The sequence below is a fragment of the Podarcis erhardii genome (genome assembly GCF_964252035.2).
Source record: "Podarcis erhardii genome assembly, chromosome: 12".
Classification (NCBI taxonomy): Eukaryota; Metazoa; Chordata; class Lepidosauria; order Squamata; family Lacertidae; genus Podarcis; species Podarcis erhardii.
The window spans coordinates 3,919,571-3,933,705 of record NC_138513.1 but is presented as its reverse complement, the minus strand read 5'-3'; the positions used below and the strand labels follow the sequence as shown (position 1 = coordinate 3,933,705).

Genomic DNA, 14,135 nt, shown 5'->3' with positions numbered 1-14,135 from the left:
TCTAGACCCGCATCGCCACTAACGTGAGAAACCCCTCCCGCCAGAAAGTTACGTGTTTCTTTCGTTTTTCTATTGTAAACCGCCTTGTGACCCTCGGATGAAGGGCGGTGTAGAAATTCAATTCAATAAATGAAAGCCAACATTCCAAAAAAGCCAAGACGCACTTACCCGGGAGTAAGTTCCATGTAGCTCAGCGGGCCTTACTCCCGAGTAAGACCTGTCCGGCAGAAGGCAAAGGAAAAAAAAAAGTGGCGGCCGTTGGTTCTGCGATCCCAGGAGCTCGAGAGGCTAATTTAATTTAATAAATAGCAACAATCCTTGAATCTACTCGGGAGTAAAGCCCCTCCTTTGATCTCGCCGTAAAAGAAGACCGGGCGGGGGGAAACGGGTGTTTGAGCCCTAACCGCAAGCAACGCCGCAGGCCGCGGGGACTCCTCGCGAGTAAAGCGAGGCAGTTCTCCCTGCGTGAAGCACAGGATCAGGCCCAAAACGGGGAGGCATTTCCTCGCTTCCGCAGCTGGCGGCCACGGGACTACTCTGAAGTAAAGCGGCTCGCCGAATCGGGGCCCCCACCCCACCCCAAAGGCGAGGAGTCCGTGCGCCCCCAGGCGAGGCTGCGCGCCGTGGCGCACACCTGGAGGAGCAGCGGCGGCGGCGGTGGCGGCGGCGTCTCTCCTCCCTCGGGGCCGGGGCCGGGCCGCGAATCAGGTGCTGGGAGAGGAGGAGGAGCCGGAGCCGGAGCCGGAGCCCGAGGGCTAGCAGCGGCCGTCGCCACTAGCATGGCGGAGGGAGCGGAGCGCGGCGCCCGGGGGAGCTTTGCGCGCCGCTTGGAGTGAAAGGCAGCGCCGCGCGTAAAGTTGCCCTTGCGCTCGCCCGGGGAAAAGGCGCCGCCGCCGCCGCCGCGCCATGGATCTGGCCGCCGCGTGAGCCGGGAACGGAGGGACGGGAGGCGCAGCCGCCCCGCGCCATGGCTTCCAAGGAGCGCCTCTACGAGCTGTGGATGCTCTATTTTGCCAAGGTAGGCGCTTCCGCTTTGCGCGCTTGCTTGCGCCCCTATTTTTTGGGGGGGCGAGGCTGCGCCCCTCTTTTTTAGGGGGGTCTGTTCCTTCGCCTTTGGAAACACCTGCGCCGACTCCTCGGGAATAAAAAAGGACCTCTGGTTTGGGGGGTACCTGACCCCCCCCCCACGTCTGTTGCTTGTTACTTACACCTCTCCTGAAACCCTGCCTCTCCTCCGAATTTAATCCTTTTGTTCCTTGTTTTGCGTTTATTTGGGGTGCGTGTGTTGTGCACCCCTAATGTTTATTTCCTTCCCATCTCTGGGGGGTACCGGTTGCCTTTTTCTTTCGGAAAATACCCGGGGGGTGGGGGTGGGGAAGGGAGAGGTTACCTGCTTGCTCTTAAGTTGTTTACTGCCTCGCACCTGTCCGCTCCAAAAGAGAGTCCAGTTAAATCGAGGACTCTCTTTCACCCTCGATTTACCTGCTCTTTCCTTTTGTTATCGGTTCTGCGGAGAAGAGAATTTTCCGTTCCTTCCTCCCCCCCCCATCAGTTTGCTCCCCACCGACCTCTGCTTCTCCTTCGCACCTTTTGGGGGGCACCTGCGGCACCCGACAAACCAGCTCCAATTTCTACTTTTGTCTTGGCAAGCTCCCAGCACCATGCCTTCCTTGGAGCGAAGATCTTTATCTTTCTCTACCCCCCCCCTTTCAAAACACTGAAGTCAGCCCACAACACCTGTTACCTGCGGTTTTAAAAAAACCCACCGCCACCACCAATCCTCTGGCTTGGAGATGCTCAGAATTTGAACCCGGTACCTCCTGTACCAATTCCAAGTCTCGCTCAAAGGCTCCTGCACCCTACTTGGGTTACCCGCAGTCCATAATGTTTCTTAGCTTGTTCCACCTGTCACCCCTTTCTTTGTTCCACCTGTCCGCCCCCCCCCCAAAAAAATATTATATGCTCCTTGGAAAGTTCACGTTGGTGTTGCAGTTCAAGATCCATGACTCTTCTTAAGCCCTACAAAGTTAGTCACCATGTCCCTTTAACTTCAGTAGGCCTACTCTTGGGAAGGTACAAACCTAGGACTTTCTGCCTTAAGTTTATTAGAGGGGACAATGTCCATTTCCTGACCCCCTGCTGATGCCCCCCCCCAAAAAAAACTTCCTGGTGTGGGTGACTTTGGACCCAATCCCATCCCCCTTTGCACCTGTTAACCCCCCAGTTTCTTTCATTCTCCTGGGACATCTCCATGCCTGGAAGAGGCGATTTTTTTTCCAATGGGAAACTCTGGGTGTACCTTTAATTTGCAGATAATATAATCCCATTCATCTCCATGCCTTTCATGGGGTACTCCCCCAACTCTCCCACAATTACCTGAAATTCCTGCGCTTTCTATTCCTCCTCGCCAATTCTCTCGGCGCAATGTCTTAAAAGCACCAAAGAAATCTTAATTCCTTTGCTTCCCCCTTCTTGGGCAGTGGGTTCCTATTTTGGGGTGGGGGGTGGGTATATGTAGCTACCAGGAAAAAAATCCCAAGCGCCGGGCTCTCCTTTGCCTATCCCTCCCCCTTGCTGTCTGATGCAAAATAGAATTGCAAATTTTCGCAACCCCCTGCGGGTTCCAGTCGGAGAGCTGGAAGGTGCGCTTTCTATTGTGACCTGTGTGTGGTGGACTTGGGGAATCGCGGAGCAAGTGTGCGATGCGCGGGGGGGGGGGGCGGGTAGTGGTTTGGATTGGATGGCCGTCAGGTCACCCCCCATTTTCCTTGGGGACGGAATCTCGGCGATTCACTCTGTGCAAAAACCATTGTTCCTTTTGCAAGGGCAAGGGATCATTTTGCGAGTTCCTTCCCCCATTTCCCTCCTTCCCAATTAACAGCCCCCCCCCCAAAAAAATAACCCAGACCTGAAGCAGGCCCTTAGGGAATTGTGGCGTAGGAGAGTCGAATAGCTAGTCTACTTCCTGGGTCCCTTTGCTGTGTGTATGTGTGTGGTTTTTGGCTGCTTTTTTTGGACGGGCTTTTGTTCCTGATCTGCTTTTTCTTTTCTCTATTTAAAAGAAGGGGGGGCGGCCGCCTCACGAATGTTTGCATGTGCTCACTCCAGAGACACGTGTGTGTGTGTGTGTGTGTGTGTGTGTGTGTTGTCCGGATCCTTCGGCTGGGTTTTTTGTTCGCTTCTGCTCTTAAATAAATAAATTAAAGACACAATAGCCTGGAGAAGTTTGCATGGGAGGCGGCTCGGAGCAAAGGCATGGCCTCCCTCGGAAATCCTGCTTCTTGTGTGTGTCAGCCTGCAAAGCATCTCTCCTCCCGAGGGGCAGGGAGGGGTCCCTTGCACATTGATGTGTGCAGGTTGCAAATTAAGAAATTATTATTTAATTGGAAAAGCATATCCTGCTTTTGCCGATTCTGCTCAATAATAATATTAATAATAACAACAACTTATTTATACCCCACCCATCTGGCTGGGTTTCTCCAGCCACTCTGGGCGGCTTCCAACACTATTAATAATAATAATAATAATAGTTAATACTATATTTATACCCCGCCCATCTGGGTGGGTTTCCCCAGCCACTCTGGGCGGCTTCCAACAGAACACTAAAATACAATAACCTATTAAACATTAAAAGCATCCCTAAAGAGGGCTGCCTTCAGATGTCTTCTAAAAGTTTGGTAGTTATTTTTCTCTTTGACATCTGGTGGGAGGGCGTTCCACAGGGCGGGTGCCACTACCAAGAAGGCCCTCTGCCTGGTTCTCTGTAACCTCACTTCTCGCAGGGAGGGAACCGCCAGAAGGCCCTCAGAGCTGGACCTCAGTGTCCGGGTAGAACGATGGGGGTGGAGACGCTCCTTCAGGTATACTGGACCGAGGCCGTTTAGGGCTTTAAAGGTCAGCACCAACACTTTGAATTGTGCTCGGAAACGTACTGGGAGCCAGTGTAGGTCTTTCAAGACCGGTGTTATATGGTCTCGGCGGCCGCTCCCAGTCCCCAGTCTAGCTGCCGCATTCTGGATTAGTTGTAGTTTCCGGGTCACCTTCAAAGGTAGCCCCACGTAGAGCGCATTGCAGTAGTCCAAGCGGGAGATAACCAGAGCATGCACCACTCTGGTGAGACAGTCCGCGGGCAGGTAGGGTTTCAGCCTGTGTACCAGATGGAGCTGATAAACAGCTGCCCTGGACACAGAATTGACCTGTGCCTCCATGGACGGCTGTGAGTCCAGAATGACTCCCAGGCTGCGCACCTGGTCCTTCAGGGGCACAGTTGCCCCATTCAGGACCAAGTAGTCCCCCACACCCGCCCGCCTCCTGCCCCCCAAAAACAATACTTCTGTCTTGTCAGGATTCAACCTCAATCCATTAGCCTCAAGCAAACCTCATGAGCAGGTAGCATATTTAACACACCTTTAAAGCACCCTAAAGATCCTAGAAGCTGTGTGGTTTCCCTGTTGCTGAACCTAGCACCCTTACCAAACTATAATTTCCAAGGTTCTTCGGGGGGGGGGGGGAAGCCTTGTGGTTTAAATGTACAGCGTGTGCATAGCTGTCACATTCACTGTATGTTTACAGCACATTTAATGCATGTGGCTTCCCTCAGAAAACACCAGGAGCTGTAGTTTACCTCCCGCAGTGCTACAACTCCCGGCACCCTTGACAAACTACATTTCTCAGCATTATTTGCAGGAAGCTGTTTGCTTTTAATATAGGGTGTATATGTAGCTTGTACATTTTCAGTGACCGTGGAATGAAGAGGGGGAATCGGCTGGGAAGCTGGAGAGAGGGCAATGGAATGGAGTGCCTTAGGAAAGGGAGTGGCTGGCGGGGACCAGGAATGTGAAACACTGCACGTTGCCACCTTTCCCTGCAGGGGTTGATAATTTACTGCAGGTTTTGCCAAGCTGGTGCTCTGAGATGTTTTGAACCATCAACCCATTTAACTTTCTCCCCCACCTAGCTACTTCTTATACAGTGGTACCTTGGGTTACATACGCTTCAGGTTACAGACGTTTCAGGTTACAGACTCCGCTAACCCAGAAATAGTGCTTCAGGTTAAGAACTTTGCTTCAGGATGAGAACAGAAATCGTGCTCTGGCAGCAGCAGGAGGCCCCATTAGCTAAAGTGGGGCTTCAGGTTAAGAACAGTTTCAGGTTAAGAACAGACCTCCGGAACGAATTAAGTACTTAACCCGAGGTACCACTGTACACCCCTTCCAAAATCTGCTCTGAAGGACTGGGTGAACCCTAGAATAGATTTAGGGGTTCACATGAAGAGAAGAATGGAACTGCGTGAATGGAACGTTTTCGCTGGGTACCACACAGGGAATTGCATCAAACTAAGCTTTACTTAGGGTAGACCCCCTTGGAAATGGATGGGCCCAAGTTTTCCGTGTCCATTCACAAAATAAACGAGTTTATTTTGAGTAGGGCGAACATTGAATGGAACCCAGTAATTAGGAAGCTTGACAGTTTCAAAATCGTAATTAATGTTTTCACAGGTGATTGTCCCCTCCGAGTGTGTGAATCGGGAGATCGTAGGCAGTGATTTGGGTTGTTGGAATTTATTCCTCAACAGTTTTCAGTACAGGCGATAAGAGTCTGAGACTCTGCATCTCAGGGTTGTGGTCTCATCTCAGGGTTGTGGGTTTGAATCCTACGTTGGGCAAAAGATTCCTGCATTGCAGGGGGTTGGACTAGATGGCCCTCGGTGTCCCTTCGAACTCAAATTCTGTGATTCTAAGAAAAGGAAGGACCTGCTGTTGTCTTTTAAATGTTTGCAAATACAGTATTCCAGGCGACACCTCTACATAACAGAACGCTTAAATCACATTTAAGTGTGCCTTAATTTCCCCCCTTCAGTTATCTCGGGTTAAATACTTGTGGAATGTCCGGTGGAGGCAGCGTAGTGAGCGTCCGACTTGGAAGACCCGAGTTCGAATCTCACTCGGCACATGGAGCGCACTAGATGTGACCGTGGGCGCCCCTCACCGCCTCTCAGCCGAACCTACCCATAGCTGTCAATGTTTCCCTTTTTTTAAGGGAAATTCCCTTATTCCGAATTGGATTCCTCGCAAGAAAAGGGGAAAGTTGACAGCTATGAACCTACCTCACAGGGCTGTTGTGGAGTTTAGATGGGGAGGGGGGAGAACCGTGGGTGTTGAAGAAATAAATAACGAGACCAAAAAGCAGCGCCGACTTTTATTTTTAGCCTTGTTTGCCGAAAGAGATCCTTTCTGTTTTCCAACCTCTTCAGGCAACAATGACCTGAATGAATTAGGGCTGGATTTGCCAAGCCCCTCGTTGGACTAGTGGAGCAATGAGCTGGGGAATTTCCAGTCGCAAGTCACAGATTTAGGGCAGCTCCCTTGTAAGGGGGCACGTATTGCGTTCAGAAGGTCACGGGTTCAAATCCGGGTACCCCCCCTCCTGCATTGTGGAGAATAGCGCTGATTGCTTTCCTGGGTAGCAGCAGAGACACAAACCAAACAAGGTGTGCCGGGCGTTTTCAAACTCTCAAAAAAGCGTTGTGAGGTTTATTTATTTACTTTTAAAATATTTTTTATTAGGAATTTCAACAAGACATTTTATCAAAAAACATATCATCCTTAATCCCCCCCATAAAATAACCCCCCTCCAGACTTGCCTCAGCTCCTCTCAAATAATACTCTCTGCATGTTACAAAATTGTATGGATCCTTAATTTACCTAACTGACTATTGTCAATAAAAAAGTTTGCGAGTGTTTATTCAAAACCTGCCGAGGAGTCCAGTTCATTTTGTTGCTTCTTTAAGTACTTTGTAAAAGGTTCCCATTCATCTTTAAAGTCACAGTTATCCTTGTCCCGTAAATAATAATAATAATAATAATAATAATAATAATAATAGTAATAATAATAATAACAATAATAAATTATTTGTACCCCGCCCATCTGGCTGGGTTTCCCCAGCCACTCTGGGCAGCTTCCACAGAGACCAAAAATACGCTAAAATGTCACACATTAAAAACTTCCCTGAACTGGGCTGCCTTCAGATGTCTTCTGAATGTCAGGTAGTTGTTTATCGCTTTGACATCTGATGGGAGGGCGTTCCACAGGGCGGGCGCCACCACCGAGAAGGCCCTTTGGTTCCCTGTAACTTGGCTTCTCGCAACGAGGGAACCGCCAGAAGACCCTCGGAGCTGGACCTCAGTGTCCCGGCTGAACGATGGGGGTGGAGATGCTCCTTCAGGTATACTGGACCAAGGCCATTTATGGCTTTAAAGGTCAGCACCAACACTTTGAATTGTGCTCAGAAACGTCCTGGGAGTCAATGTAGGTCTTTCAAGACCGGTGTTATGTGGTCTCGGCGGCCACTCCCAGTCACCAGTCTAGCTGTTGCATTCTGGATTAGTTGTAGTTTCTGGGTCACCTTCAAAGGTAGCCCCACATAGAGCGCATTGCAGTAGTCCAAGCGAGAGATAACTAGAGCATGCACCACTCTGGCAAGACAGTCCGCGGGCAGGTAGGGTCTCACCCTGCGTACCAGATGAAGAAGAAGAAGAAGAAGAAGAAGAGTTTGGATTTGATATCCCGCTTTATCACTACCCTAGGGAGTCTCAAAGTGGCTAACATTCTCCTTTCTCTTCCTCCCCCACAACAAACACTCTGTGACGTGAGTGGGGCTGAGAGACTTCAGAGAAGTGTGACTGGCCCAAGGTCACCCAGCAGCTGCATGTGGAGGAGCGGAGACGCGAACTCGGTTCCCCAGATTACGAGACTACCGCTCTTAACCACTACACCACACTGGAGCTGCTAAACAGCTGCCCTAGATACAGAATTGACCTGTGCCTCCATGGACAGCTGTGAGTCCAAAATGATGTGTATTTTGCCAGTTTTGCGTAGTCCATCAGTTTTTCTTGCCATAGTTCTTTAGTCGGGATTTCCTCGTTCTTCCATCTTTGTGCTATTAAGACTCTTGCCACCGTTGTCGCACACAAAGTGAGGTTTAAAGGATGTTCTCTCACTTACGGTGCATGGTTCTTGCAATGCTGAAACTGGGATCATGGCACATTTCAAAAAATGCACCTGCTGTCTTGAGTCTGGATAGCCATTGGAATCCTAGAATTCTTGGGGACCCCAAGGCTCATCTAGACCAACCCGGCTTGCGATGCAGAAATCGCAGATAATATTTATTAAGCTTGGGCCCCACCTTTCCTTCAAAGAATCTGAGGCGACGCCTACAGTTTCTGTCCCTCCCTGTTTTTGCCACACAACGACCCTGTAAGGTAGGATGGTTTGAGAGGCAGCCGTTTGCTCAAGGCCCACACACCCAGTGAGTTTCGTGACAGAGAGGAGGGGATTCAAACAATGGTTTCTTCTAGGTCCTAGTCTGACACTCTTAACACAGCCATGGGACCCTGGATGCCGTTGGACTACGACTCCCATCGTCCCTAGCTACCAGGACCAGGGATGATGGGAATTGTAGTCCAAAAACCGTTATATCTAACAGTTACATATATTAAGAAAAAGTTCAATTATGATAAAAGTGTGTATTGGCAATAAATAATTGGCAATAAGTAATATGGAATATGGAATAGACGGGAGGTTGGGTCTTTAGTGTTAAGACCAATTTATGTTTTATTGTTAAGAAAATTATGGGGGTTTTTTGTTTTCTTTTTTAAAAAAAAATTATTAAATTTTCCACAATTATAACAAAAACCACAAAGCAAAATAACACACGAAAACAGAAAAAACGGAAATTACAACAATATAGAAGAAAGAAAAAGGAACAATAAACAAACAAAGAATAAAAACAGACTTAATTCTTTAAAAATCCCACCTTTTTAAACCTCTTAATTGACTTCCTCTGGTCCCTCCCTTCTGAGTTTCCTTATATGTTAAGGAAATTATGTCTATGGTTATTCCCGTGTGTAATTTGGTATTTGTGTTTTTTTCTTTTTTCTTGCAGTATCCATAAAAATAATAATAAAATAAAATAGAAAACAGTTGGGGGAGGGCTGAGTTTGAGAAAGCCTGCTCTAGCCACTACATCACATTGTCCAAGGCAAAAAGTTTATGACGGGGCTGCTCTCCTCTCTGTCACATTGGCAATTTCTGGCTGTTTTGCCCTCCCCAAAATCACTTCCCTCTCCGGAGATCAGAACCGGGAGCAGGGAGGTCAGGGCAGCTGCCGTTGCGAGTTCAAGAGTTGCCACTTCAGGGAAGGAGGTTGTCTGTCTGGGCTCTGAGCTGCTTGTCTGAGGTCACTTGAGAGATCGGGGCTCGGATCGCTGAATCCAGAAGACAAAATATTTCCCGGCCTTCTCTGCAAACTCTCGTTTCAGGGCCAAACCAGCAGAACGGTTTCCCAGATATTTCTTCCCCTCTTTTCTACCTCCCCCTTTTTTTTTGGCTACCGTCCCTCCGTTAGGCAAATTGTGTCCCCTACAACAAGATCTTTGTTTTCATTCTGCAAAAAGAAGAGGAAAAAAAGCAAAAACTGCCCGGGCGAAGGGGAATTCCTCTCTCTGTTGTTGTTGTGTTCAAGAGGAAGCCAATGTAGCTTGCAGAATACTAATAAAGCCAATTGAGGAAAATAAACAAGATCTGATTTGCTTGGAATAAGCATCTGCAATAATAAATATATATATTTAAAAAGAATACTCAGGGTGGTCGTGCCTCCGTTGCGCCGATCAGAAGATAAGAGCAATGGCAGAAGAGGTAAAAAAATAATAATGGTTTAAATAGAGATAAAGAATTGGGTCGTGCTGGTCTTTTCCTTTCGTTTTCTGCTCCGGGTCGTAAATTAACAAATTGACTTTTTATATGAACAAAGGTTAAGATGCGGGGTTCGGTTACTGGTCTGTTTTGCTGTGCCTGCTCTCGGATGAATTTGTCTAGTGTCCTTTTAAAGCCACGGGGGGTTGTCTCATCCTTACTTCTAAGCTTGTCCAAGTCATCGGCCGTCGCCGCATCTTGTGGCAGGGAGTTCCGCAGGGTGCACTCGGCAAAGGAGCCCTTTCATGGAAGCACGTGTAGTAGCTCAGAGGTAGAGCATCGCTTTTCCCACAGAAGGACTCAGATTCTGGATAGCTGTCAACCGTCCCTTATTCGGTGGGAAACTCCCTTATCCCAGTGCTGTGTCCCGCTGCTGTCCCTTATTGATGATGTCCCTTAAATTTCCCGGGTTTCAAAGGAAGCAGCTCCTCTCCCTCCCTCCCTCCGTGCCAGTCAGGGAGGAGGGAGGCTCCAACTGTGTTGCTTGGCTGCGTTGCTCACCCAATAAGGAGTCTAAGAACGACTGGGGGGTGGAGCTTGCATGCCTTATGCCGATCAAATCGGCCGCGTTGCCTGGGGACTCGCCTTTGCTCAGCGCTTCCCAGCGGAGAGGTGACGGTGGTTTTCCTTGCTGCATCCCCTTTGCCGGGTTGGTGCGCTATGGGAACCACCGCTTGGGGCTTCGTTTGGCTGCTGGCTGGGCTTCCTGCCTTTGGCTCGGAGGGGCTCAGAAGTTGAACATACCTGTGTTCGGAAAATCCCTTATTTTGGCTGCTGATCCCTTATTTTTGAGGCTGCTGGTTCCTTATTTTCAAATCTGTAAGTTGGCAGCTATGAGCGAAGGAGCCCTTCCATGGAGACGCATGTAGTAGCTCAGAGGTAGAACATCTGCTTTTCCCACAGAAGGACTCAGACTCTGGCTGGCGTTTTCAGGAAACGATGGGAAGACCCGCTGCCAGAAATTGCGGGAAAGTTTCTGCCAATCAGTGTAGGCAGCATTGAGCGAAGTGAATCTGCGAGTCTGAGCTAGATGCATAAAAGTCAACTTTCTCTCTCTCTCTTTCTCTCTGCATGTCGATTGACAGATTATTTGGTTTCTCTACCTCTTTTGTGGGACGCGGGTGGCGCTGTGGGTTAAACCACAGAGCCTAGGACTTGCTGATCAGAAGGTTGGCGGTTCGAATCCCCGTGACGGGGTTAGCTTCCATTGCTTGGTCCCTGCTCCTGCCAACCTAGCAGTTCGAAAGCACGTCAAAGTGCAAGTAGATAAATAGGTACTGCTCCGGTGGGAAGGTAAACGGTGTTTCCATGCACTGCCCTGGTATCGCCAGAAGTGGCTTAGTCATGCTGGCCACATGACCCGGAAGCTGTACGCCGGCTCCCTCGGGCCAGTAAAGCGAGATGAGCGCCGCAACCCCAGAGTCGGTCACAGCTGGACCTAATGGTCAGGGGTCCCTTTACCTTTACTACTTTTTTTGTACCTGCCTAGATATTTATCTTTTCGGGGAAGTTGCTTTCTGAGGGTAGCGGGTAAACCTCCAAAATAAATTTGGGGCAGAGGCAGAAACTTTCAAATACATTTTACAGGAGACCAACACTTTCCCCCCAGAATAAGCAATAATCATTGGGTTGTAGAGTTGACAGGGCCCCAGCCATTGCAGGAAAACAGTATTGAGACCAGCTACATGAGACAATGGTTTCATATTATTTTTATTTGTTATATGTCACTATCTGGACAGGGATAGTCTGACTACAGCTTCTTTTTAAAAATACTTTATTGGTTTTAAAACTCCATAACAGAAATAATCAATAGATGTCAACAACAAAATAAAGATCAACATTGATTCCTTGATTGCTGCTTGTTTTGTTCCCCATTCTATATTTCAATTTAACACAAGCTCCAATCTTCCCCTTATGTTCCATAGTTAGATTCCTTGGGTACACACTTGACTTTATTTTCTCCCTACTCTTTAACTTGTTTTAGATTTTTCCAAAATTGTCCTATTCACACACAGAAACTCAATCGATATTTTGACAATGTTCTTTTACATAGACTTTCTCTATATTCCACTATCTGGTAATTTTTTCCTCCGTAACGTCTTGTAGCCTTGCTGATAGTCTTGCTAATTCTACATATTCTCTTATTTTGTTTTGCCAGTCTGATTTGGATGGGATAGTTTCTCCCTTCCAACCTTTTGTAATTAAAATTGCGGCAGCAATTGTAGCATACATAAAGATTCTCCTAAACCTTTTTTTTTTTTTTTTTGAATATCATTAAGGGTGCCTGGTTAACCTTCAGAACATCAGGGTCTTTTCCAGGGAGTCTTCTCTTCTCATGAGGTGGCCAAAGTCTTGGAGCCTCAGCTTCAGGATCTGTCCTTCCAGTGAGCACTCAGGGCTGATTTCCTTCAGAATGGAGAGGTTTGATCTTCTTGCAGTCCATGGGACTCTCAAGAGTCTCCTCCAGCACCAGAATCCAAAAGCATCCATTCTTCGGCGATCAGCCTTCTTTATGGTCCAGCTCTCACTTCCATACATCACTACTGGGAAAACCATAGCTTGAACTATACGGATCTTTGTTGGCAAGGTGATGTCTCTGCTTTTTAAGATGCTGTCTTGGTTTGTCATTGCTTTTCTCCCAAGAAGCAGGCGTCTTTCAATTTTGTGGTTGCTGTCACCATCTGCAGTGATCATGGAGCCCAAGAAAGTAAAATCTCTCACTGCCTCCATTTCTTCCCCTTCTATTTGCCAGGAGGTGATGGGACCAGTGGCCATGATCTTTGTTTTTTTGATGTTGAGCTTCAGACCCTAAATAAAAAAAACCCTTAATATCTAAGGGGGTCATCGGTTGTGTCTCTGCATTTGGTAGTACAGTTAGTAATACCGTCAGTTGGGAGAAAGCTTGGATAAGTTGCAGCCAAATTTAAATGGCTTTAAAAGGGGATTAAGACAGATTGGTGGCCGATAAGGCTACAAATTATGTCAAGGATCAGATGCACTATGCTTCCCCGCGCCAGTATCCGGGATCACAAATCTGTCATTCTCCCAGCTCTACCTCTATTTCAAATCAGAACCAGTGAAGGCGGTGAAGGTCCTGTGTGAGTGCCTGGAGGCGGTTGGAGGATGGATGGCGGCTAACAGATTGAGGTTGAATCCTGACAAGACAGAAGTGCTGTTTTTGGGGGACAGGAGGCAGGCAGGTGTGGAGCACTCCCTGGTCCTGAATGGGGTAACTGTGCCCCTGAAGGACCAGGTGCGCAGTCTGGGAGTCATTCTGGACTCACAGCTGTCCATGGAGGCGCAGGTCAGTTCTGTGTCCAGGGCAGCTGTTTTTCAGCTCCACCTGGTACGCAGGGTGAGACCCTCCCTGCCCACGGACTGTCTCGCCAGAGTGGTGCATGCTCTAGTTATCTCCCGCTTGGACTACTGCAATGCGCTGTATGTGGGGCTACCTTTGAAGGTGACCCGGAAACTACAACTAATCCAGAATGCAGCAGCTAGACTGGTGACTGGGAGCGGCCGCTGAGATCACATAACACTGGTCCTGAAAGACCTACATTGGCTCCCAGTACGTTTCCGAGCAAAATTCAAAGTGTTGGTGCTGACCTCTAAAGCCCTAAACGGCCTCGGTCCTTTATACCTGAAGGAGCGTCTCCACCTTCATCGTTCTGCCTGGACACTGAGGTCCAGCTCCGAGGGCCTTCTGGCGGTTCCATCACTGCGAGAAGCCAAGTTGCAGGGAACCAGGCAGAGGGCCTTCTCGGTAGCAGCGCCCGCCCTGTGGAACGCCCTCCTAGCAGATGTCAAAGAGAGAGAAAACTACCTGACATTTAGAAGACATCTGAAGGCAGCCCTGTTTAGGGAAGCTTTTAATGTTTAAAAGCTTCCATCCGCATTTCCATGTGCTGCCCCGGTTTGCCAGAAGCGGCTTAGTCATGCTGATCCGGAAGCTGTACGCCGGCTCCCTCGGCCAATAAAGCGAGATGAGCGTCACAACCCCAGAGTTGGTCACGACTGGACCTAATGGTCAGGGGTCCCTTTACCTTTACAACTTCACTAGCATCTCTCAGTATGTGAACAACACCGAACTTACCTTTTGTTGTTATCTCCATGAACTTACCTAAAAAGATAAAGAAAAGTCTGAGTTAAGCACTTGAAAAATCCATTGAAATCAGACATTATAAGTTCAGCTTAAGTTGGGTAGTTCTCTGTGGCTTTGCATAAGGTTTTGTATTTTTCTCAGAAGATGGATAAAGAATGAATAATCATTTTGGTAATTACAGTGGTACCTCGGGTTACATACGCTTCAGGTTACACACTCTGCTAACCCAGAAATAGTGCTTCAGGTTAAGAACTTTGCTTCAGGATGAGAACAGAAATCG

The 14,135-nt window shown here is 48.3% G+C and overlaps 1 protein-coding gene across 3 annotated transcripts in view; it reads left to right on the top strand.

Annotated features, from left to right (window-relative positions):
• The first annotated feature begins 787 nt into the window (after window positions 1-787).
• Window positions 788-14,135, top strand: part of NBEAL2 (neurobeachin like 2) — a 220,973-nt gene continuing 207,625 nt past the window's right edge. For all 3 annotated transcript variants that reach the window (XM_081834115.1, XM_081834113.1, XM_081834111.1), the window contains exon 1: window positions 788-1,018. In XM_081834115.1, coding sequence (XP_081690241.1) covers window positions 968-1,018 — 51 coding nt within the window. In that variant the 5' untranslated portion in view covers window positions 788-967. The remainder of the gene's footprint in view (window positions 1,019-14,135) is intronic.